This window comes from Rattus norvegicus, chromosome 6 (assembly GCF_021556685.1).
Source record: "Rattus norvegicus strain SHRSP/BbbUtx chromosome 6, alternate assembly SHRSP_T2T, whole genome shotgun sequence".
NCBI lineage: Eukaryota > Metazoa > Chordata > Mammalia > Rodentia > Muridae > Rattus > Rattus norvegicus.
The window spans coordinates 20,528,267-20,551,443 of NC_141539.1; the positions used below are offsets into that span (position 1 = coordinate 20,528,267).

Below are 23,177 nucleotides of genomic sequence, written 5' to 3' on the forward strand. Positions count from 1 at the left end.
TTTAGGATACTTAAACACTGTACAATTGGAAGGCAGTTTATGTGGTACAGAGAGGGGCCTTTCCCAACAGCTTTTAGTCAATTACTCCAGTAAACACACACGTCCTGACTCTGCAGTCAAGGTTGCTGCTGCCCTTACAGAGATGCCCCAGCTCGGCCTCCCAAGTGCTTGGATGGCAGGCATATGCCACCACATTTGGTGTGGAGTAAACAATTTGCAAATTTAGTCAATAGGTAATTTTACCGTAAGTAACATGATAGAAAAGTTTAAAAAAAAATATGAGGTCGCTAACTTCTTTTCTTTTCTTTTCTTTTTTTTCGGAGCTGGGGATTGAACCTAGGGCCTTGCGTTTGCTAGGCAAGTGCTCTACCGCTGAGCTAAATCCCCAACCCCTTGAGGTCGTTAACTTTAAGTAGTTCGTCCAACTATTCCTTAACAGGTGTGATGAGACCTAGTTTTTGAGAAGGAATTAGGCAGAAAGGCACATTAGTCCTTAGGTGTGGTTCCTAAAGAGATCAGAAGAGCATTTTTGAAGCAAAAAAATCCAACGGACCGCCGGAGTGGTCCTCGGTGACTTGGCTACAGTTTTTGGAAATGCGTAGTAGTTAAGTTTACTTAGAACCCAACATGACCCTTCCATTACCTACATCCTTTCTAAGATAACTTTTAGCAGTCTGGACGTGATGCTGGCTATCTGGATCTTATGCTGGGTGGAGCGCTGGGCAGGTAAGGTCGCAGCTACGTAGCCTCGGGATGGTCACGTGTTTGCATTTCAGGTGTGGGAATAGATCCTGTCCAGGCCACACCCTCTACAACCTCCCCAGTCTCAGGGTTGTCAGCTTGCTTAGTCCCCGCCCCCGGCTTTGACAACCCAGCCTTCTCCCTGGACAGAGGTCAATCACGGCTTTGGTTTTGCACTGCTTTCCGCCCACGCCCTCCATGAACTCCCCTCGCACCCTCATCTTCACCCCCGTTCTCTATGCACCCCAGTCAAGAACCCAAGTGTCACTGCCCTCCAGGGTCTTGCTCACCTTCCTGATGGGGACCTCCTCCCCCTAAACTTTGGAAAAAGGGTCGTGGCTCTCGTTGTAGCCCGCGTGTGACTACTCCTAAAAAGTTGGGGAATACCATCTTGTGCATTCCAACTACTACCTGTTCAGGCGCAGGGACCACAAGAAGCAAGGAGTCCAACTTTGTTACTGGGAGTCTGGCGCGTCCAGCGCGTACGGACAGATTCGCAAGCCGGGAGCGCGCAGGGCTCGCCGGGAGCGCGCGGCCTCGGGGATGGCGGCTGCGCAGTGTCGCGCGGGCCGGGAACGGGAGGGCGGGCGGAGCGGCGGGCGGAAGCCATGTTGGAGCTGCACCCTGAGCGAGGGGCTGCGGGCGCGCTCCTCTCCTGGTGGGTGTGACCCGGCTCCGCGCGGCGGCGGGGGGCGGGGACGCCGGGCGGCTCGTCGTGGTCGGCGGCGGCCGCGGCGTGCAGCCGGGCGATTGTGACCGGCGGCGGAGCCGGGCCGGCCGCGGGCGCTCCCTCCGTGCGGCCCCCCTGAGCGCCCCCCCTCCCCGGGCCGGGAGGGAGGCGGGGGGCACCCGGGGCCCGCCATGAACCCGGGCTTCGACCTGTCCCGCCGGAACCCGCAGGAGGACTTCGAGCTGATCCAACGCATAGGCAGCGGCACCTACGGCGACGTCTACAAGGTGAGGGCAGGGGCCGCCGAGCCCGGGCCTGCGCCGCCCGGACGGAACAAAGAGGCAGGCGTGGGACCGCAGCCCTCAGCGTCCTCACCGGAGCGGTGTCCGGGACGCGCGGTCTCTGACCCCAGCCTCTACTGCGCCCAGTCCCGGGAAGGGCTGCCTCTGGAGCCGCGGCGCTCCTGGGAGTGCGGAGCGGGGCTGGGTGCTTGTTGCCTGGGCAGGGTCTGTGTGACGAACCGAGGTGCTGGGGCTTGGCGTTTGACAAACCTACGTGCCCCTCCGGGACCTGGGATCATTGGCCGGTGGCTGGGAGCTGCTGTCCGTCTGGGCCTGCTGGATCTGCCCTAACGCTGGGCAGCCTCCACCTACAGTCTTAGCCTTTAGCCTCTTAACATCTGCTTGTCAGTTTCTTGTGATTTTCCAAGTAGTCTTGTTTTGTAGAGAGAGAGATGTTTTTGGAGGTAGGAAAGCAACTTCGTTTTTCTATTTCTCCAAGAAGAATTGGGTAGTGGTGTTTGGTTTTGTCAGTGTCACATAGGGATCAACATAGGAATCAGTTGTTTCTTTCCTTTTTTTTTTTTTTTTTTTTTTTTTTTTTTTTTTGTGAATCGAGGATCTAGGAAGGGTATTGGTTTGACAGGGTTAGAATTCAAAGCTGTTTAGCAGTCCAGCGTTTCTGTTGCAAAGGGACCACTTCTAAATGTGGGAGGATAAATCATTCCTCTCAGGCCAGCTCAACTCTTGGCCTCACGAAGTCTGCCAAGAAGGGAGGTGGATGGTGCCAAAGGTGGCAGCAGTCTTGATTTAGTTGCCTATCTACTTACTTGGTAACTAAAGTTTTCCAGAACACCTGAGGATGCCTAGAGAAACTTAGTATTATGTTGGAAAGTTTAGTTTTCCCTTTGTTTTTTGTCCATGCTAAAGCAATGAGTTTTTATTCTTGCCCCAGTGGAATGTGTAAGGTAAGGTAGCCAGTAACTCAGGTCCCTCACATAGCACACCACTTTCCTCTGTTGACAAAGGTGGGTTGAGCAAAACTACAGTGTATAACTTAGCAGCCACGTATTGGCATACTAAAGACAGCAATGGACCCAGATTTATTTGAAGTCTTTTTTTTTTTCTGGACAAGAACAACATTGAACAGCAGTTTCAGTCACTTTTGTGCCATAAAGAGGACGGCAGGGTTGCTAGCGCAGAACAAGAGGGCCTGATTTATCCTGCTCCGGTCTCTCAGCTTCTAGACAAGATCTGAAAGATGATAGGACCATGCCCAGGGCAGTGATGAGAAGGGATGATACCACATTGGGGGATGGTGATTCAAAGGCCAGAGACACCAGTATGAAGCTGAGGAAGAAGAAGCCTGAGCAGCCACAGAGACCCTGGCCGTGGACCCTGGTTCCTGTAGACCTTTTAGCTGGGGGTCTTATGGGGAGTAAACTTAAGATATGGACTTTTCCATTCTTTCTTAAAGTGCGTGCATGCGTGTGTGCGTGTGTGTGTGTGTGTGTGTGTGTGTGTGTGTGTGTGTGTGTGTCCGTGTCCATGGAGCCCAGAAGAGGGCATCAGATTGCTTGGAGCTGGAGTTCCAGGCAGTTGTGAGCCATCTGACAAGGGTGCTGGGAACCAAGTTTGAGTCATGGAAGAACAGCCTGTGCTCTTAGCTGCTGAGCTGTCTTTCCAGGCCCCATTTCTTTCCTTCCTTTTTGTTTTACTTTCCAGTATACAGGATTTTGCTGTGTATATCAAGCTGGCATGAAAGTCATAATCCTCTCCCCCTATGCCCCCTGACCAGGAGAGGTGTGGGCATGCATACTGTATCTGATTTAGACTTGGACTTCTGGGCAGAGGCTCAGGCTCAGGCTTGCTTAGGTAGATCCTCAGAACACACGAAAAGTGGAATGAGGGTACTACAGGAGTTACATGACATGTATCACATGCACACACACACACACACACACACACATGCACACACACACGAATACTTGGACTTTAAACATTCCCTGTCATGATGGCCAGAGTGCATTGTGGGGAACGAGCAGTTAAGAGGCTTGGGACAGTCCCGAGAATAATAATGGTGTTTTAGAATTTGGTCTTGACTTAAGGTAGAAATATATCCAAATCCAAGATCTAGTAACTGTCTGGGGGAATCTTGATTATAGTAGATGAAAAGTTAAATTTTGTCTCAAGTAGCAATGTGTACAGAGAAATTTTGGCACACTTGCATATGCCTCTGTGCGCATGTGTGTGTGTGTGTGTGTGTGTGTGTGTGTGTGTGTTTCTAGTTCTTGAGGTCGTCTCATGTTGCTCAGACAGAGTTTGAAATTGTTACGTAGCCAAGAATGATGTTTTACCAGGGTTATAGGTAGGTTCCTGATAGGAATAATTAGCTATGTGTCTACCATATTTAAAAACAAACCTAAAAAAACAAGAAGAAGACAGCTAAATTCTGTATACTGAAAAATATATGTGTTCCCAGCACATGCCTGTAATCTCAGCCCTTGGGAAGCTGAGGCAGGAGAATGCTGGCTACCAGTTCAGGGCCAGCCTGGCCTATGTGGTGAGTATGAGTAGCAGAATAAGACTGTCTCAAAGCAAACTCATTTAATATAGATGGTAACTTGTTTGACTAAAAAGAAAAAAATTCGAGTCTGTAATTCTTCTCTCTAAATGTAACAGAAGTCTGGCAGGTCGATAAATCTTGTCAGCCATTCATGATGACGTAGCTAACTACGTCCGAAGTGCTTGCTATCCGGCATGTACTTACTGGAAGTTTCCTCCCTATTCCTACAACTATGTTGTGAGGCAGATGCAGTTGAAGAAGCAGGCATAAGGAGGTTTAACTTTCTAAAGTTGGTACATGGCAAAGGTAAAAGCTGACTAGTTTGTAGGCTGGATTCTACATCAGTGGAAGGCACCGTCTCTGTAAAGATGGACTCGGATAGATTATGTGATGCTGAATTTCCTAGGGAAGAAACTGAGGCCCACTAGCCCTGGGCATTTGGACTGTGGCACACTCTGAGTTTTGTGTGGCTCTTTTGGCAGCTCCTCACTCACTTGGTTTTGTAGCCTGCCAGTGCACATCAGAAAATCGAAGCTTGATTCCTGCCTGCCAGACTCTTTCAATCACCAGAGACCCTGGTGATGTCTCTGTTCTAGAGAATCACTATGTGGTGTCTGCGTCTCACCTCCTGCCACCTAAACAGCCCAAGCCGAACCTACCTTTCTTTTCACGACCAAGCCTCACCGTGAAGATACAGCTTTTCCACATTTGTTTTGCTGTTAGGTGTTTCTGACACACATGCCACTGATGAGCTGGAGAAAAGTGAGTCTTGTTTCTAAAAGCCGGTGTACGAGCGTTGTTGCTCCTTAAACTGTCAGTGAGTAGGCGCTAAAAATGGAGTGGTGGGTCTATTAAGTAAGTACGTTAGACCTAATTATAGTAATTCTTGGGAGGTTGGTGTTTCAAGGGATTTTTATTTTGAAAACTCTTCCACCCACTGCAGTAACAGTTACTGTATTTGTAGCTTGTTTAGAGAGTGCTGACCTGGGCTGTTGACGATTTGGGATCCAGCACCTATGCAGCTTGTAAAACACACTTATCGTTACAGGGCTACTTCTTCTGCTACTGTTCTTACCATCACAGGTCCTTCTAGTTGGTGCAAAGTGAACGACTTGACTTTTACCCCGAAAATAAGTTTTTTCCCCTTTCTTTTTTCACCCTTTCCCTCCCTCTGTCCCACCTTCCCTCGTCCCTTCCTTCGTTTCAGCCACTGTGGTCCATTTCATCTGCACTGTCTGAGAATACGCGAACACACATTTTTAAAGAGAGAAATTATATTACCTATGACTTGCCATGTAACCGTGCACAGTCGTTATCAGCCATGAAGCATTTGTACAAGGGTTACCTAGGAGCCGTGAGGCAGACAGGTAGAGCTGCCGATGGCCCCAAGATGATCATGAAGTGCTCTGAAGAAACATTGTTATATGTGTTTGTTCTTCCTTTTTTCGTGTGAAATGGCCCAGCAAGCATGTCTAGCCACGGGCCCCATATGACTCAGGATAGCTATGAATGCAGCCCAAACACAAAATCATAAACTTACCTAATAGGTTATAGAAAGGGGGGGGACTAGCTTTTTTCTTTCAATTCCATGGTTCATTCTTCTTTCTTTTGTATGATTTTTTTTATGGATTTTTTATTTACATTTCAAATGTTATCCCCTTTCCCCCACCCAACCACCCACCCCTTTCTGCCTCCCCACCCTGACATTCCCCTACGCTGGGGGGTCCAGCCTTGGGAGGATCAAGGGCTTCCTCCTCCCTTTGGTGCCCAACAAGGCCATCCTCTGCTACATATCAATTCCATGGTTCTCAAGTGTGAACCTTTTAGATGAATATGCTGTATTACATGTTAAAAGGTTGACATGGATGTAAGGATTCTTTATGTTCTCGATGAGAATGTAATGAGCTTAGGTTTGTCATTGGAGGAACTGTATTGGAGAAATTGGGACATTTTGTATAGTTCATACTGTCTGCATGTAATATCTCTGTGTGTTGTACTGTCTTTCCATAGACATGGCACTTTTCCAGTTTAGTTCAAATTATTGCTGCCCCTACAGTCTTTGCTTTTCTAGGTTTATTTCAGGAATCCTATTATGTATCTCTACGCCAAGCCCTGTGTTCTCTTAAGCTCTGTCCCTTTGCCTTGCACTGATCTTGTCGCCCATTAGGGAGGCCTCTGTTTTGACAGTGTGTTATAGCTTGAGTCCTTGGAGCGATCTCTGACTTCTGGATTAGATTTTCAGGCATTAGTCACAGTCCCTACACAGATGCTTCAGGGAATGCCACACCATGGGTACAGTAAAGACCCAAGAGGCAGTGAAAGGACTCAGCAGGTAAAGAGCTTTCCTTAAAGCCTTGCAGTCTGAGGCTGATTCTACATAAGGTGGTAGGAGAAAACCGACTCTGTAGAGTTGCCCTTTGACCCCCACAAACATGCCTTACAACAATAACAACAGTAGTAATAAAGTAATAATAGTAATAATAGCACTGTGTTAAGCCTGCCAAACTCTGCTCGACCCAGCAAACTTCAAGCTTAGCTTGGTTATTGGGTTCTTTTTCTCCATACCTGTTGCTTCTCCTTAGAACTAGTGTCCTGTAGGACATACTTTGGAAATGTTGACAATATTTTCTTTTTAAGTCTACGTATGGTTGAAAGTCATTGCCTCAGAAGTAAAGGCTACAGTGTAATTAAGCCCCAAAGCCCCACTTGTGTATCCATCTACATAAGATTTGAAGTAGGTGGGAAATTGGGCAGGAGAAAACATCGAGGCATAGGTAATAAGCCAGAAAGTCAATGTAGTGTTTAGAGAAATGTGCGTTAGCTTCCTTGTGACTGTGTCTTTCAAGGTATCCAGATGTCAACAAAGATGGCTTTTCCATTATAGTTAGCACTCACAGAAGAAAACTTTGTAGAGCTCTCAGGGCCATGTTGGTAGTTTGTCCGTTGTTTGTTGTTTCTGAGGCAGACAGTCTCGTAGCCTAAGCTGCCTGCTGTATCCTGAGATTGCAGGCTTCTGCCACCTCACCTGGTCGGACTGTTGTCCATCCTCCCGTCAGATGAAGAACATGAAGACTTGAAGCACTTAAGAGCAGCCGGCCATAGCTGGCAGAAGTCCTGCTCACTTGTGCTTCTGTGGAGAGCGAAGTCTAGAGCAATAGTTCTCAACTTCTGGGTCGTGACCTCCTTTGTGGGGGGAAGTCGAGTGATCCTTTTATGAGGGTCACCTAAGGCCATCAGAAAACACGGGTATTTGCATTACAATTCCTAACAGTTTGCTTTCAGTCTTTGTGTGGTTCGTGTGTAGTCTCTGTAAATGTACATCGTAGACATGATTTGTATTGAGATGAATAATTGGGAAATTGTCTTGTGAGAAAGGATTGACCAGCAATCATACACTGAACAGCTCTAATAGAAAGCAGATGTATTGGGGACAGTGGGTGGTAGAAATGGCAGGGTTTGGTACACAGTATTTATAGGAATGTAAGATGTATATCTACTTTTAGTTATCCAAGTTTGAGACCAAAACCTTACTGGTTTCCTCATTCTCATACTCTCCACAGCTGAGCTGTCTGTGGTGTCATGGCAGTCTAAAGAGCACGTTCTGGAGCCAGGCTCCCTGTTGTCACGACCTACTAGCTCCATGACCCCGTCCTCCTCTGTGTGCCGTAGGTCCTCCTGTTGTGATGGTGTTGTCTGGGAAAGGGTTAGAACTGTGTGGCCAGTTGCTGCTAATGTGACTCTATCTTTTTCCTGCTACCCCTCCCCCTCATCTTTGTTTCCTCACTTCCCATCTCTACTCAGAATCTCTGCCTCCCTTCCTGGCCTCTAGATGGCATGTCTTTTCATTTCCATCATGTTGAAGCTACACACTTAGTATCATTAAAAGGGTTATAGTTAGGATATAGTTCTCATATCACTTTTAGTAAGTCTGTCCATTACCCTCCACCCAATATCTATCTTTCTGGAAAATATCCATACTTGGTAGAACTAGAATATTAGGAATACAAGTAAATTAGAATTAAACAATTTGCCACCGAAAGTGAAAAAATATTTAGAATGAGAAAAGATATCCCAACAAAGTACTATCAACTAACTTAGAGAAAGGCTCTTTCTCCCGGGATTTAAGCATCCGATTAGAAGGAGTGTTCATGTGAGATAGTTCCTGATAGCAACCTGGCAGTGTCCACACAGTCTACTCTGCCTGTGCCAGCAGCTCTTGGCATCCAGAGAAGTCATGCGAGCACCAGGCTCTCATTTGGTTACATTCATAGACAGTTCAGCTCTCCCCATTTTTTCTGAGTTTCTCAGTATAGCCTGTGTCACTCACTACATGTCATGTTTTACCAGAGTGTAAATCCAGAACGATTTTGCTTGATTCAGCGCTGGATCTTGAGGGCCTAGAAGAGTGACCGATACATAGAGTGTCAGTGAGTATCTGGAAGGAAGAAGTACGAGACACAGGAGAATGGCAGCTCCATGAGTGGCAGGACAGACCATTGTTTCCGACGGGCAGAGCTCACAGCACAGTGCTGCTGGGTCAGTCCTAAGGCTCTGGCATTAGTGAGCGCAGAACGCCAGACATTCCAGCATTGTCATGCACAAGAAGTCACTGTCGTTTATGCTGAAGATTTCATGGCCATAAATGGGTGTGATAGACCCCTAATCCAACAGACTGAAATACAAAATAGTCTGAAATCCAAAGCAGTGTAGCAGAGATTGATGTCACAGGTGGGAAGTTCAGTTCTGATCTCACTGGTGCAGCCCGGATATAGGTATGCTGAGAAGACATTAGTAACACTTCCTCTAAGCAGTTTGAACAGGGCGCAAGAAACAGGTGAACTTCATCTTTAAACTTGGTCCTGAGCCCAAAATCCCACTATGCATATGTAATAGTTCAATGTTTGGGGGAATCAAAAACCATTTGGTTCAAAGTACTTTCTAAGGGAGTCTCAACTCTAAAAATTCACCACTAAGTTCTTCTTTATATGTTGCTGCTTGAAAACATGATTGAATTTTTAGGGAAAGAACTTTGTTCAGCAGTAGGAAAAGAAACCTTAAATTCAAGAAATGGAATTGTGTTTTCTTTTGCTGTTGTTTGGCGTTTACAGTTCTTTTTTATGATCTGGAAGAGGCTGTTTCTGTTGCAGATCCTTCAACCTGCGATTCTAGATGAGGGTCCCAGTGCAGTGGTGCTGGCTGCCTTTGTCCTGTAACTATGTGACTGGTTTTCAGAAAGACATTTTTGTTGTTGCTTAAACTCTTCTTAGGAATTTGAAGTACTGAGTTGTTTTGTTTTTATTTGTGTAAATCTTCCACCGTCTTTACCTGAACACTCTCTCTTTACTGCCTGTAGGTTAAAGGATACCCATTTACTAATACGTTAGGCTCAGTGGTCTCAAAGAACCGGTAAGATTTAGGTAACTTGGAGGAGGCAGGGAAGAGAGTGGGCAGCCATCCAGGTGATATGTAATGATGGGTAAAGGATTGAGGAAGAAAAAAGGTTGACAAGCATGGAAGGCACTCGGAGTGGAACATGGAGAAAAAAGGTTGCTGGATAAGTAGGGCCAAACTTGTGGGACATGGGTTAATACAACAGCATGGGCTCTGGGGGCATAGAAGGCTTTCCTGTGGGAGTAACAGTGCTAGAAGTGTCCTGTAGTTCTGACAGTCATGACCACAGATCTGAGAGGAAGGGCAGAAATACTTGCTACAGAACCCTGACATTGTATATATTAGTGATACTCATTGCTGTTCACAGTAGCAAATATATCTGCGAAATAAAAAATATTGCTAGTAATAAACTGTTCATATTAGAATAAATCACATTTTAATGAAAAATAACTTTTTTAAACAAAAAATCGAATGAGGGTGACCTTGGTGTGTTTTGAAATGTGTTTCCTGTCTGGTTAAAACGAACACAGAATCTCAGTTCTACTTTTCTAGCCTGTGGCAATGTTTGGCTGAAATACAAGAAAACGATCTGGTCTCACATAGGTGGAGTTGGAGAAGAGAGAATACTCTTCTCTGCCCCTTGAGAAGTGGTGGCCTCTTTCCAGTTCCTTGCATGTGAAGCTGGAGCGGCACTCAGTCTTGTCATCCACACATGGCTTTTGTCATCATGCTTTGGCCATTTGGGAAAATGCAGGTTTCCTATGTTGTCTGGGTCTTCTTCAAGTGCCCCAAACAGGCTTCCCAGGAGTCTGATTCTGCTTGACAGTGCTGGCTGGATGCGTGGCTGCCACAAACGCTATCTATCAGTTGTTTCACTGGTGCAACATGCATTTAATTCATTTTCAAGAAAATGTCTGTCATATACCCAGTCATGAGCAGCCCAGTTTCCCTGTGGTCGCTCTGAGTAAAGCTGGTGTACCATGGAGAAGCAGCTGGCTCGGCTTGCAGCTCACAGTGGCAGAAGAGCTGCGGCACTGCACAAGTGTCTCGTGTGCACGTCTAGTTTCATCACACAGGGTATGAGACGGTATGGATTGTGGAGTCAAGATGTAATAAAAATAGTAATGTTGTACTCCAACAAAGACATTCTCTGGTAGAAACGAGTGTGCCCTCTGAATCTGCGGCAGCGAAGAGCATGTGAGTGCTAGTTACTGTGTGTCTACTTCCTCGGTTTGTGCTGAGGCTTAGTCATGGTGGAAAATAGCATTTTTTGTACTGTTCTGAAAATAGTTTTGACTTCCTGGACCAAAAAGAATCTCAGGAAGTTTCAGGGATTCTGGGACTTTGCTCCAAGGTTATTTGAAGTAAGCTAAGGTGTTTGAGCTTTGTTGCTATAACAAAACGCCTGAGAAAAACGACTTAATGAAAAAGAAGGCTTAAGCTTGGCTCATAGCTTAAAAGGTTTCCATGCCTAGACACTTAACCTCTGGGCCTGTGGAGGTGCAGTATCTCATGGCCGTGGTAGTGTGTGGTGGGGAGGCTTGTTCTGATCACAGCAGCTCAGCGGCAGAGTAACAGGAAGGGGCTGGGCCCCAATCCCTTCCAAGACTTTGCACAAGGACTGGTGAGATCAGTTTCTTTTGAGGACTGAAGCATTATTAGGAAGACATGAAAAGCTCTGTCTTTTCAAAGTGCTACAGATTCAGAGGGCAGCTTCTAAAAGGATAAGTGGGCCAGCATATATATCTTATAGACAATAAACAATAAGAAAAAATATTTTAAAATAAATACTTTTAATGTTTTTAGACACAAATATTTTATAAATCTGTTTACTGTTGTATAATTTTAAAAAGTACATGGGTCTGGAGAGGTGGCTTATTGGGTAAGAGTAGGCACTGCTCTGGCAGACTCCCAGGACCATGTCAGGCTGTCATCTCCAGCCCTGCTTCTAGGTGATCTCACACTGGCACCCAGACACCTAAATAAATAGATAACTCTTCTAAAACTACAGTGAAGCACAGATTATATGCTTCAGTTATGTGGTTCTGACAATGTATACAGCTGTGTGGTCCAGTGTCGTAGTAAGATGGACCGTTCCATGCATTTCCAGGACATTACAGAGGCTCCCTGGTGTCCCCCCACTGAACCACGTTAGTGCTGCTCCAGTTCATGCCACAGGTTCTCCAGTGACGCCTGACACCACGAAGTGTCTTCTGAAGCTGAGTGTACGTGGATCACAGATGACTGCTGGCCTCTAGGGGAAGCCACTTAGCGGTACATAGCCGGACCCTGTGCGGGGTCGCTCTCCTCTGCTGATGAGGGCTGTACTTTCACGGCTACTTCACTGTCCCGATCACTGTGATTTGAAAGTTGAAATCAGGTAATGTGTATGTTCCAGCATTGCTATGTTTTTCACAATCGCCTTTTCTAGTTATAGCCTTGGCTTTTTATACATATTTCAGGATTAGTTTTCAATGTAAATATAAAAGCTTGTTGGAATTTTTGTAGGTTTTTTTTTTTTAATTAACACAAATTGTAAACTTGGGGAGGAGGCAGGAAGTGTAGTGCAGCCTCAGGGTCCCGTGCTCAGCCGTCCTGTGGCCATAGCCTATCTGCTCAGCCATCCTATGGCCATAGCCTATCTGCACAGCTGATTGACGCTCAGGCTGCTTTTACCAGCTTGTGCGTGTGCTCGTTTAAACACTCTTTGAATATCGTTATCATTTTGCAATATTTTATCACATACATAGCCTGCTGGGATTTTGATTGGAGCTGTGTGAGATCTGCAGATTAATTTATGGAGAATTAAGGTCTTATCATCATTGAATCTTCTTATCTCTGGCTGTAATATATCTATATATTTAGATTTTATAAAAATCTCATCAATATTTTTGTTATTTTTTAAAAATTCATAAATTTTATCCCTAGCCTATTCTGATGATACTACAGCAAAAAGGTAATTATGGGATAGTCAAGACAGTACATTAGTCATTTTGTGAGCCGCGTTTTCATTTCTTATTAAAGTCCTCACTGTGCTAATGAGGTCTGACCTCCTTTGGCTTAACCTTGTTCATTTTTAGCCCTGAGCATATGGACTCCTCTTAACATTGGCAACAAGGAAAAGACTAGAAAAAGGGCTATTTAAAAACCCCATTTTTGTACCGTCAAAGATGAAAACAATGGCCTCACGCACTCGGCTTATTTTTATATGTGAGATATTATATTTATATGTGCATATTTTTTAGAATGCATCATCTTTGACTTTAGAAGGAGAAATGTACTTGAAGGTTGCTTTTTTCACAGGAAAAACAAGCAGCAGAGCAGTGCTGGATTGTTGAGAAGAGCCCACCATGTTTCTTTCTGATCTCGACAGCTTGTGGCCTGGTGTCAGGATATGCTATGGATAGAGACACATCTAAGTAGCATTTCTAAGGTAGAAGTTGAACATTTAAGGACAACAATGAGGCTTAGACTGTAGAAATTTAAGACTTCCTGGAAACACTGATCTTGATTTAGTGCTTAAGGAAAATTGGATCTCTGTATGTAAAGAACTACAAAGTCAGTCAGAAGAATGTGTGGGCTGAGTAGAGCGTTGGCAAATTGCTTGCCAAGCAAGCATGAAAATCGGAGTTCAGATTCCTCCAGTCCCCACACAAAGGCCAACTGCAGTGGCACACGCCTCTGAGCCCAGCGTTGGGCAGATTGAGATAGAGGATCCCTGGAGCTGAGAAGCCAGCCGGTCTAACCTAGTCAGTGAGCTCTGGGTGTAGTGATAGACCTTGTCTCAAAGAAACCGAGAGTGAGAGTGACCGAGGGAGATACACATGCTGTAGAAACGTATGTATACATATGCCACACATAGTCACTCCCGAGGGATGAAAGTGGTAACTTTTCTTAGTAAAGGGCATATGGGGAAATGAGATAGATAATGTTTCAGAAATTTAATATACAGGTGAGTGCCAGTTAAGAATTGGCAGGGCTTGTCAGATGGCTCAGCAGGTAAAGGCTTGTATCACCAAGCCTGATGACCTGACTTTGATCCCTGAAATCTCCAAGGTAGAGAGAACTGACTTCTGCAAGACGCTCTCCACCATTCGTAATCATACCATGGTATGCACCCCTTTCCACAATAAATAGATAGATAAGTCTTTGAAAAGAAGTAGGAACACGATTTATTTTGTTGTGCATTCCAAATTCATTAGTACCAACCTTGTCTTTCTGATGTTGGGAAGCTGGTGGTTGGTATGTGGTGACATTTCTCACCAAATTCTCTCCCCCACACCCACTCAAAGGTCTAACTTTTATTTTTATAGTTTTGAGATTGCCCATAAAATGCCTGCATGCATGGTGACTCTGGTCACTCTGTCTGCTCTGTGTGTGTGTGCTGTGTCTGACCCTGCTTCTGTACTGTTCGTCAACGCTGCAGGTTGGTTGCTGTGAGACCTTCCTTGTCTACAGATGGCCATCTCAGATGGTGTCCTCATGTTGACACAGTCTCTTGGCTTGCTGACCCTCCTGGTGTCTTGACTGCTTTCTGTACTATTCAGTGCTTAAAGAATTAAAGTGAGGAACCATGTGAGATAAATGTCATTCCCCCAAGTATCCTTAGTTATCTTTGCTACCGTGTTGTAGTTTGCTGGGACAGAGGTTTGCTCTCAGCTCCTCTGCAGCTTCCAGCGCATCTGTCTTTTCTCTGGTTGACTTTGAAATTTCCCCATTCAGCTCTGGTGTCCCGAAACTTCAAAATATTGTGTAGACCTGTGAGTAGAAGTGTGTTTTTTCTCTAGGCCGACAAGTGCCGTGCTTTAGTAGCCCAGAAAGTTGTGAAGCATTTCCCCCCCCCCTTCTGTTCCTGCACCTCTCTTCTCCTTACTGTTCTATATCCCCCCCTTCTGTTCCTGCACCTCACTTCTCCTTATGATTCTATATCCTTTGTGTGTGTTTCCTGCCTTTTAATTTAACTTTATGTTATGTGTATGTGTGTTTGTCTGCATATATGTCTGTGAGCCATGAGCTTTGTGTGCCTGGTTTGTGAGGATGCCTGAAGAGGCTGTTCAGAGTCCCTCCACAGTTACCGAAGCTTGGAGCTGCCATGCGTGTCTGGGAATCATCCCAGGACCTGTGGAAGAGCAGCCAGCGCTCTTAATCACTGCGCCACCTCTTCATTCTCATCCCCACATACTTTAAATCACTGCTTCACTATAGGGTCCTGGAGGGACATGTTATATAGACCATTGCTTTTACATTGTAATGATTAGTGTTTCTAGAAGTTCCTTTATAAACACTTTGTCAAGTCTATGTATACCTTTTGCATAATTTCTTCAGTTTTGACTTCTTTTATGTTTGTTTTTAAAAATTACTCTTTAACATTTTCTTTTGAAGTGTCATTCTATAATTTTAATCTTTAGTAGGTTTAATCTTTGTTGGTTTTGTTCTGTGTGCTGACTTTTAATCATGGTAGATTTTTATTTCCTCCCCCCATAAGCATCTGTGACTGGGGTTGGTGGAGCACACGTTTTCCCAGCCACTCTGCTTTTGCTTTCTGCAGAGGTGTCTGTTCTTTCACTCTTAGACACAGAGTGAAATGTTGACGTTGACTTTACAGTGTGGAACTTCCCAGACCTACTGGTGTCAGAGTTTGAACTCCAGATCACAGTGAGCAACAAGCGCATTACAGGACCTCACCTCCTGTGCAGCCTGGATTATATATGTATCACAGTCGGGCCTTAATCCTTGCTATTAACTTGCCTCAGGCTCTCAAGTGCTGGGATTATAGACATGTACCACAATGCCTGGCTTGATTTTAGTTCTAAAAAGCCCCTCCATCCCCCATGCTCTTAAAAACCCAAGCAGGTTACTACCTACCTGTGCTTCTGAGTACCCTTTAAACAACCCTATTTTTATTGCATTAAGGGTGTGGTTTCTTCCTGGCTTTATTTAAGGACTCTGTTCCCTAAATATGGCTTCTTTCACCGAGCTCCCGGACTTGAACTCACCCCTGTGTTTTGTGATGTGGTTTTGAGTGTTCACTTGAACGACTTTCCCTTCCCTCAACCTTTCCATGCTCATTCTTAAAGCCTATGCTCCAGCACCAGATGCTAGTCTTCCAGTTTCCACCCTGCATGAGTGTGATGCTTGTTAAAACAGATGAGCCAAGGTTGCAACATTGTTATTACTGAAGTCCACAGTTTACCTCGGAGGGAACTGTGTTACAGCTCAGTTCTGTGACAGACTATCCTGTCTTATAGAATAGTTTCACTGTCTGTGAAAATCACCAACTCATGTATCAATTTTGTCCTCCCTCCCCTCATAAGTCAGTTCCTGATATGTATACAGGTATACAGATATGTATATGTTATATATTATACATTTTTGCATATGTATTTTTCCACTCCAAAATGTCATATAACTAGAATTGTATGACATATGGCTTTCTAGACTGGCTTTCTTTCACTTAGCTGTGTGACTTGGATTCATCCTTGCCTTTTTGTGACATGATAACTCATTTCTTTTATTGATTAATAGTCCCATATTTGATTGAACCTTGGTGATTTACTCTTTCACCTATTGAAAACTATTTTAATGATCTCCAAGCTTTTGCATTGTAAGTAGAAACTCAATAAATAATACACAGGTTCTTACATATACAAAACTTTTCATCACACTTGAGTACCTAGTAAGGAATACTCTTGCTGGATTGAGTGACGAGCCTGTTCTGTGAGGAGCGGCAGTATCTTCCGGAGGGCTGGATGCATTCCCACCAGCAGTGACTGAGAGCTCCAGTTGCTTCACGTCTTGGTCAGTAGTTGGTGTTTCCAGGGTTTTGGATTTTGGTCACTCTACTGCGCACATGCTGATACCCGTTTTAATGCGCAAAACCTAACAACATGCAGTGTTGAACATAATTCCCACTGCAGGTCTTGTTGTCTCTATGTCTTTTTTGGTAAAATACCCTATGTAAAGTTTTTTAGAGATTTAATTGTGAACCAGGCATAGACTTATATATATATTATTATATAGAGTACATTTTAAGATTATGTCATAATCTTATCACTCAGTAGGTTGAAGCAGGAGGATTTCCACTTCAAGGCCAGCTTGGGCTTACATAGCAAAACCCTATTTCAAATAAACAATAAAAAGTTGGATTGCTTGTTTTTGCTTTGCTATTGTTAATTTTAAGAGTTCTCTATACATTTCGGGTCCATGTCTGTTACTAAGCATGGATTTGCAAAGGTTTCCCTTTCTTGCCCTTTCATTCACATAATGTCTGTGTCAGGCCTGGATTTTCTCATATGTTACCTTCTAGAAGTTTTGTAGGGGGGTGGAGAGATGGCTCAGCCGTTAAAGGCTAGGCTCACAACCAAATATATAGAAGTTTTGTAGCTTTGCATTCTTATATCTGTGATCTACTTTGAATGGATTTTTGTAAGAGGTGTAGGATCTATGTGTGCATTGGTGGGGGACATGGTGTGGGAGTCTTGGTCTAGAACCATTTATGAAAAGCGTCTTTGTATTGTTCTTGCTCCTTTGTGAGACCAGCTGGCACTATTTGTGTGGATCTATTTCCGGGCACTTACATTGGTTTGCAACCGTGCAACAAATACCAGTGACAAAGTAGCCATACTTTGATTGAATTGATTGAATGGCATAAACTACAGAAAATTATTTCTGGTCAGAATTCCAGGCCAGAATTATTTCTGGTCAGAAATGATGATCTTCATGGGATGGTTTCTTCTGTGGAGTCTTTTGCAGGTGTACGGAGGGTGCTTCTGGTGTCTCTGTGTGGCAAGGGGGCAGCGATGTGGAGTGAGATACAGTCAAAGGCTGAGAAGTAATGACTGGGAGAAGCCATTGAGTTTAGTCAAGAATGTGTGGCTTCTGCTGCCTGTGGAGTTATTTTCTTGGACTGGTTAGCAACGAGCACTAATCATTTTGATGGTGAGAGGAGGAGGTGACACCTTCTATAGTTGATTGCCAAGGAGTCTAGTCCTTCTGTTTCCTTCCAGGTCCAAGTTGTTCTGTCCCTAAGGCTTTTGTTGCACACTTAAACTGAACCCTGGTTGACTCCAGCTAGATCCCAAGGAGGCTAGATAAAAGTGGTTATAGTACTTACCCATTTAATCACAGCATCAGGTGATAGGGAGCACTTTCTGAACAAGTATTATATTATGTGACTCTCAGTAAACATAAAAAATTCTTGCATTCCATGACTCAATAAGAAAGACTCTTTAGGGGAGAGAGGGTGGAGGTTGTTTCTTCAAGTGTGGTTTAGATTTAGGAGGTAAGTAGCACATTGAATTAGAGGTGAATATCGCAGATGAGGGACCTGTGAGCGGTGAGCAAGAAGGCCTTGTGCTGGTCAGAGGGTCTTGCAGGGAGTATGGGTCAAACTAAAGGAAATTATTTGTTTTAGAGAATGATGGCATAAACTGAATATTAATTAGAAAAGTCATAGTGAATATATGTACTGAATCTGTGTGTTTTATAGTTGTTCTTGCTATAACGCACCTCATGGGTTGTGTACAAGACCCTTAAAGATATGGAAGGTAGAGTTGGTGAATAGAGGTCAGTGTAAGGTCTCAAAGACAGAAGTTGAGCTCCAAGTGAACTTCAGGTCCTCTTTGCTGCAGACCTTGTGTTTCCCTGTGTTGAGCTAGACCCGAGTACAGTTTGCCATATAGTTTCCAGGGTATAAACTAGACATGATGAAGAAAGGAGGGACCACTGAAGATGTTTCAACAGAATCGAAGGGAGAGAGCTACTGGTAGGCAGGGCCCACTTACTTCTTAGCTCCTTGGAAGAACGAGTGGGTGTGGTATAGGTGGCCTCTAGTCTTTCAGAGCAGGCTGAGTTAGATTCTGACAGAGCATTTCTGTCTGTCTGAGCCCTGACAACCGAGATGGAGAGAGAAACTAAGTAAGCAGGTATAGAGTTATGTTTCCTTTCCACAGATTGAGGTGTCTCCCTGGTAGAAAGCTGCCCTTTCTCAGGAAGTGCTGTGTGGATTGGAGGAGAGTGAGATGACCGAAGAGAAGACACGGTGAGGGAAGACGCATCTTTGGCCTGAGTTGTCAAGCCACCAGTCTTTTCTAACCTTTTTATTTTGAATGTCCAACGGAATTTGTGACTCTGGGTTCAGATGCCTATTGCAGTATGTTGGGGAGCTGTAGTGCTATTACAGGTCACTGACTGCCTCCTGCTCAAATAAGAAGAGGGTGCTGCATAGACAGGGGAAACGAGTACCTCAGCGGGTATCAGAGCCTACCACCATTTCAGATTCTGCATGCATTTCAGTGCGGGTGGTCCATGCTTATGGTAGAAGGATGTCCCTTGAACGTAGCGGCCATTAACTTCTGTCTCCATAGGAAGCAGCTAGGACTGCTTATGAGTAACCCTAGAGCTTGTGCCTGTTGACTTTCCCTCATGGAAGGAGTTGGGTGTACCTGGGACCTCAGCTACCCCACACTGCTCACCTCATGCAGACATGTGTTTCTGCCTGAATTGCTCAGAGCCTAGAGTCAGAAAGTGCTAGAGTACATAGAGAGGGACTGAGGTGAAGGCTCCATCTGCTCAGCTGCTCCAGGCCATGCTTCGCTGAGGCTTTGGTGGTCACCCACATTACTGTAAATAAATTAGCCCAGTAAACCCACCGATCCTCAGAGCTAGAGTGTTGTGGTATTGAGTCTGGGGTTAGGTGCTTGTTTAGGTCTCCTTCTCCTGTGTGGAAGGCCTGTCCCTCTCTCCCTTTACTCCTGGGAGGCAGTGAAAATGGGTAGAAGACCATGTGGGAACATCACAGTGTGGGAAGCACAGACCCCAGTATTACGATGTTCTTTCCCCTCTCTGCCCCTTGGGGTGTTGGTTCCTTTGCTTGTTTTTTGTCCCCTGTGTATCCCACCATCCTCAGGTCCTCCCACTGGTGAGAGCTGAGCAAGAGCAGAAGGCCTGCCACAGAGCTGCGTTTGCTTTTGAAGGCTGTCAGCGCTGTCATTTTGCTTCACTGGTTCTGAGGTCTGTGGCTCTGGTTAGTGTTGGCACATTGCCAGCATGCCAGGAGTCTGGTAATCAAGGGAGATACTTTGATTTTGGATGCAGAGAATTTATTTTTCCTTCCAGCAAAACTGTGGCTATATGAGGTTTGACAAGCTCCCTTTTTCTCCCAAAACCCAAAATTGAATGTTTCTGTAAATTGCTGGGCAGGGCTGCTATTTTTGTTTTTCATTTTATTGTTTGTGCTGAGTTTCTTAAACGCTTTCTGTCATATTATGAGGCAATCCTTGAATCAAAACTTAGGAAATACTTCCATAACAATTTATATTGCTTCTGTGAAGAGTGGTATAAAAGACACTTTTTAGGCAATGTTTTTTATGAGTAAAGTTTTGCCACTTGGCAGGCTTTGGGAAAACATCAGGAAAGTAACATTTCATTTTCTAGGGAGTAAAGAGGTATATTTTTTGCAACATTTTCTGCAGAAGCCATGCATTTCAGGCACTGTACTTGACCTGAGAGTCTAGTGTTAAGCGAGCTAGGCCCCTGGTCTACCGAACTGTACCCTGAGCCTCAGAACTCAAACTATTTGGAAAGAGGAATGCATTGGTATTTATCTGGCTCAGATTTAAAATATTAAAATCTTAAATAGTTTAATTATGATTAAAACATTTTTTTTAAATCTCTTTTGAGTTGTACAGATCGAGTGGCACATAGCAGATGATCACTTTATCCCACGCTCCCTGCGCCTGGATTCTTCTTCTGTCAGGTTCCCATGTTCCTTACAACCAAGTCCCCACACTGCTCCATTGCTACTCACAAATGCCACTTCAGTTTCACTGTTCCCTGCCCTCCGTCTTCTGTGCTAGGGTCCCATCTCAGGGACGGATTAAAGCTCACCAGTTTGGGTTACACAGTGTGCTTGGCCGTAATAGTCTTGCAGACTCCTCTGGGGTTTTTCTTGGTTTTTAATGACCTTGAAAGATTGCAGGTTAGCTTGAAGTCGTGGAGCTGGGGTGCCGTGCAGTTAGCAGGAGCTTGTCCCCAACAGTGTCTACCTTTATCGCCTGGCACTCAGTGTTTGCCAGGCCTGTGCATGCTGAAGCTCTCCATAGCTGTGTTGCCCAGGGTGTGCCTCTCACACCCTTTGGAAGCAAGTCTCACGCAGGGAATGGGCAGTTAGGCTTCATTCACCACTTTAGGACTCGGGTAACTATGTATGTCTGAGAGATATCTGCTCTTCCAGAGGTCCTGAGTTCAATTCCCAGCAATCACATGGTGGCTCACAACCATCTGTACTGCGATCCGATGCCCTCTTCTGGTGTGTCTGAGGACAGCAGCAGTGTACTCATAGACATTAAATAAATAAATAAAATCTTAAAAAAACAAAAAACCTATGTGCATTTGTGCCTCTGTCCCTGTGAATTGTGCCTGTGGTGCTGCTGGCCTTTGATTGAGATGTCATGTGTGCTGAGTCCACTCAGTTATTTTATCAGTGCGGATTGGTGGCCACAGTGCAGAGCTGCGTGCTGCATCGGCGTTTACCTCGCCATTTGGTCTGTGTCTTTTCATAGGTCCACACCATATTGTTTTTAACACATTCTGGCATTTTATTTTTTAATATTTTCAGGCACGACAACATACTTAGTTTCATCTGTAAATTCTTTGTTGTAACCCTGCATCAGGCATTTCTCAGTAAGCTGTGGTTCTTTTTACCGGTATCAGACAACCGAGATCCGTGAGCAAGGGTTAGAGCACTTGCCTTCCATCCATGACCCCCAGGCTTCTCTCTCCTTCATTACCCCCCCAAAACAAACAACCCCAAAACCCTTGGAAGTTGTACTCTGGGTGTATTCCTTGCCATTGGACTGTCTTGCTTGTAGGTTCTCTTTCTCAGCTGATAAGCTTAGGTGTGTGTGTGTGTGTGTGTGTGTGTGTGTGTGTGTGTGTGTGTGTGTGTGTGTGTGTTTACTGAGCCATATAAATACAGGCACCTGTAAATGTTTTGGTTTTCTTGAGACAAGGTCTCACTATGTATACAAGACTGGCATCGAACTTACAGAGTTCTGCCTGCCTCTGCCTCCTGAGTGCTAGAATCAAAGGTGTGCTCCCCCATATCCAGCTATACAAAGAGTTCTGTATGTATCTCTGCGTTTTAGCCTAACTGAGTTCATAACAGTCTCGTCACTGTAGTACCTGATGGTTCCAGCCAGTCTTCCCTTTGCCATCTGTCACCTCGTCTTCAGTAGGGAGAAACTGGCTCCCATATTTGTTCAGTTCTAGTATACACACTCTGTGTAATATACAGTTTCCATATAATAACCAAGGTTAGTCTTAATGCTGTGAAGTGGGAACTCCATTCTGATTTGCAGATAGAGGGATTTGCAGAGAGTGTAAGTGACTGCCCGAGGACCCACAGTTAGGAAGGAGCTGCACTAGACTTGGGCCCAGACAACCCCCTCCAGAGTCTCGCAGGCAGCCGGGCAGTCTCACAGGAGCAGGTGTGTAGGCAGTAGACCTCTGCAGTCTGCAGTGTTGCTTCTTAGGTATATTTTTAAAGGTCTTTGCTTTCTCAGGAGTTGGGGGTTTGCAAATGATTTAGACAGTCCAAGATCACCCTGGGAAGTGAGGCAGAATGGCAGTTAGGACAGGTAGGCAGACAGAAGAAAAGTTTGCTGAGGAAAGGAAAATCAAGATTGTACTTGCAAGAACAGGAGTTTATGCTTTTGAAAATGTTCTGGAATGAAAATATGGTCAATATTTCTTTTCTTCTCCCTGTGAACCATTCCATGATGATTACCAGATCACTGCTCCTTTCTGGTGGAAGTGTGTGGGCTACACCCTCTCCACATATGTCTTGCACAGAGGGGAAAGGAGGGGTCAGGATTGCAGTTGGCAAAGGCGTGTATTGGCTGCTGATCAAAATCAAATTAGATGAAGCCTTCTTATCTATATTCTGTATACTTGTTTAGTATTTAGTTCTATTAGCTTTTAGATAGAAGACCGTAGTCACTCTGGAGTTTGCTTTCAAACTCTGTTTTGCCCCCTACCTTCACCTCTTGTAGCATCTGGCTTATATTTAACAGTTTTATTGAGGATGGCTCATAAAGCATGTAATTCAATGAGAATATATTTCAGTGTGAGTTTTAAAGACTAGTGTGTTGAGTGGAGTCTATTCTTCCAGGCGTTCTTCATCTGTAATTCTGTTTTTATGTTAACTCCTCTTAATGCACACCAACAGTGACCATCTTGTCTGATAGTTATGTCTGGGTTGTGGCTCAGTGGATGCTGGATTGTGCAAATTCTAGGTCCTTGACTCTGAACAAAAACTTAAAAGGAAGGGAGAAGAGAGAGGGAGAGAGGAAAACGGAGGGCTGGAGGGAGGAAAAGAGAAGGAGGAGAAGGAAGGAGTAGGGAATCAGTGACTAGACTGTGGCTCTTGTGGGTCCCCAGTAGAAAGAAGGATGCACACAGTGGAAGGGAGGACCCACTCTGTGGGAAGAAGGACCCACTGTGTGGTTGGAAGGACAGGCACAGTGGGAGG

General features: G+C 44.8%; 1 protein-coding gene across 8 annotated transcripts in view; it reads left to right on the forward strand.

Annotated features, from left to right (window-relative positions):
- Positions 1-1,342: 1,342 nt before the first annotated feature.
- Positions 1,343-23,177, forward strand: part of Map4k3 (mitogen-activated protein kinase kinase kinase kinase 3) — a 169,308-nt gene continuing 147,473 nt past the window's right edge. For 7 of the 8 annotated variants that reach the window (XM_087552203.1, XM_087552206.1, XM_087552204.1 and 4 more), the window contains exon 1: positions 1,343-1,698. In XM_087552203.1, coding sequence (XP_087408329.1) covers positions 1,603-1,698 — 96 coding nt within the window. In that variant the 5' untranslated portion in view covers positions 1,343-1,602. The remainder of the gene's footprint in view (positions 1,699-23,177) is intronic. The other variant, NM_133407.1, reaches the window with a different exon arrangement.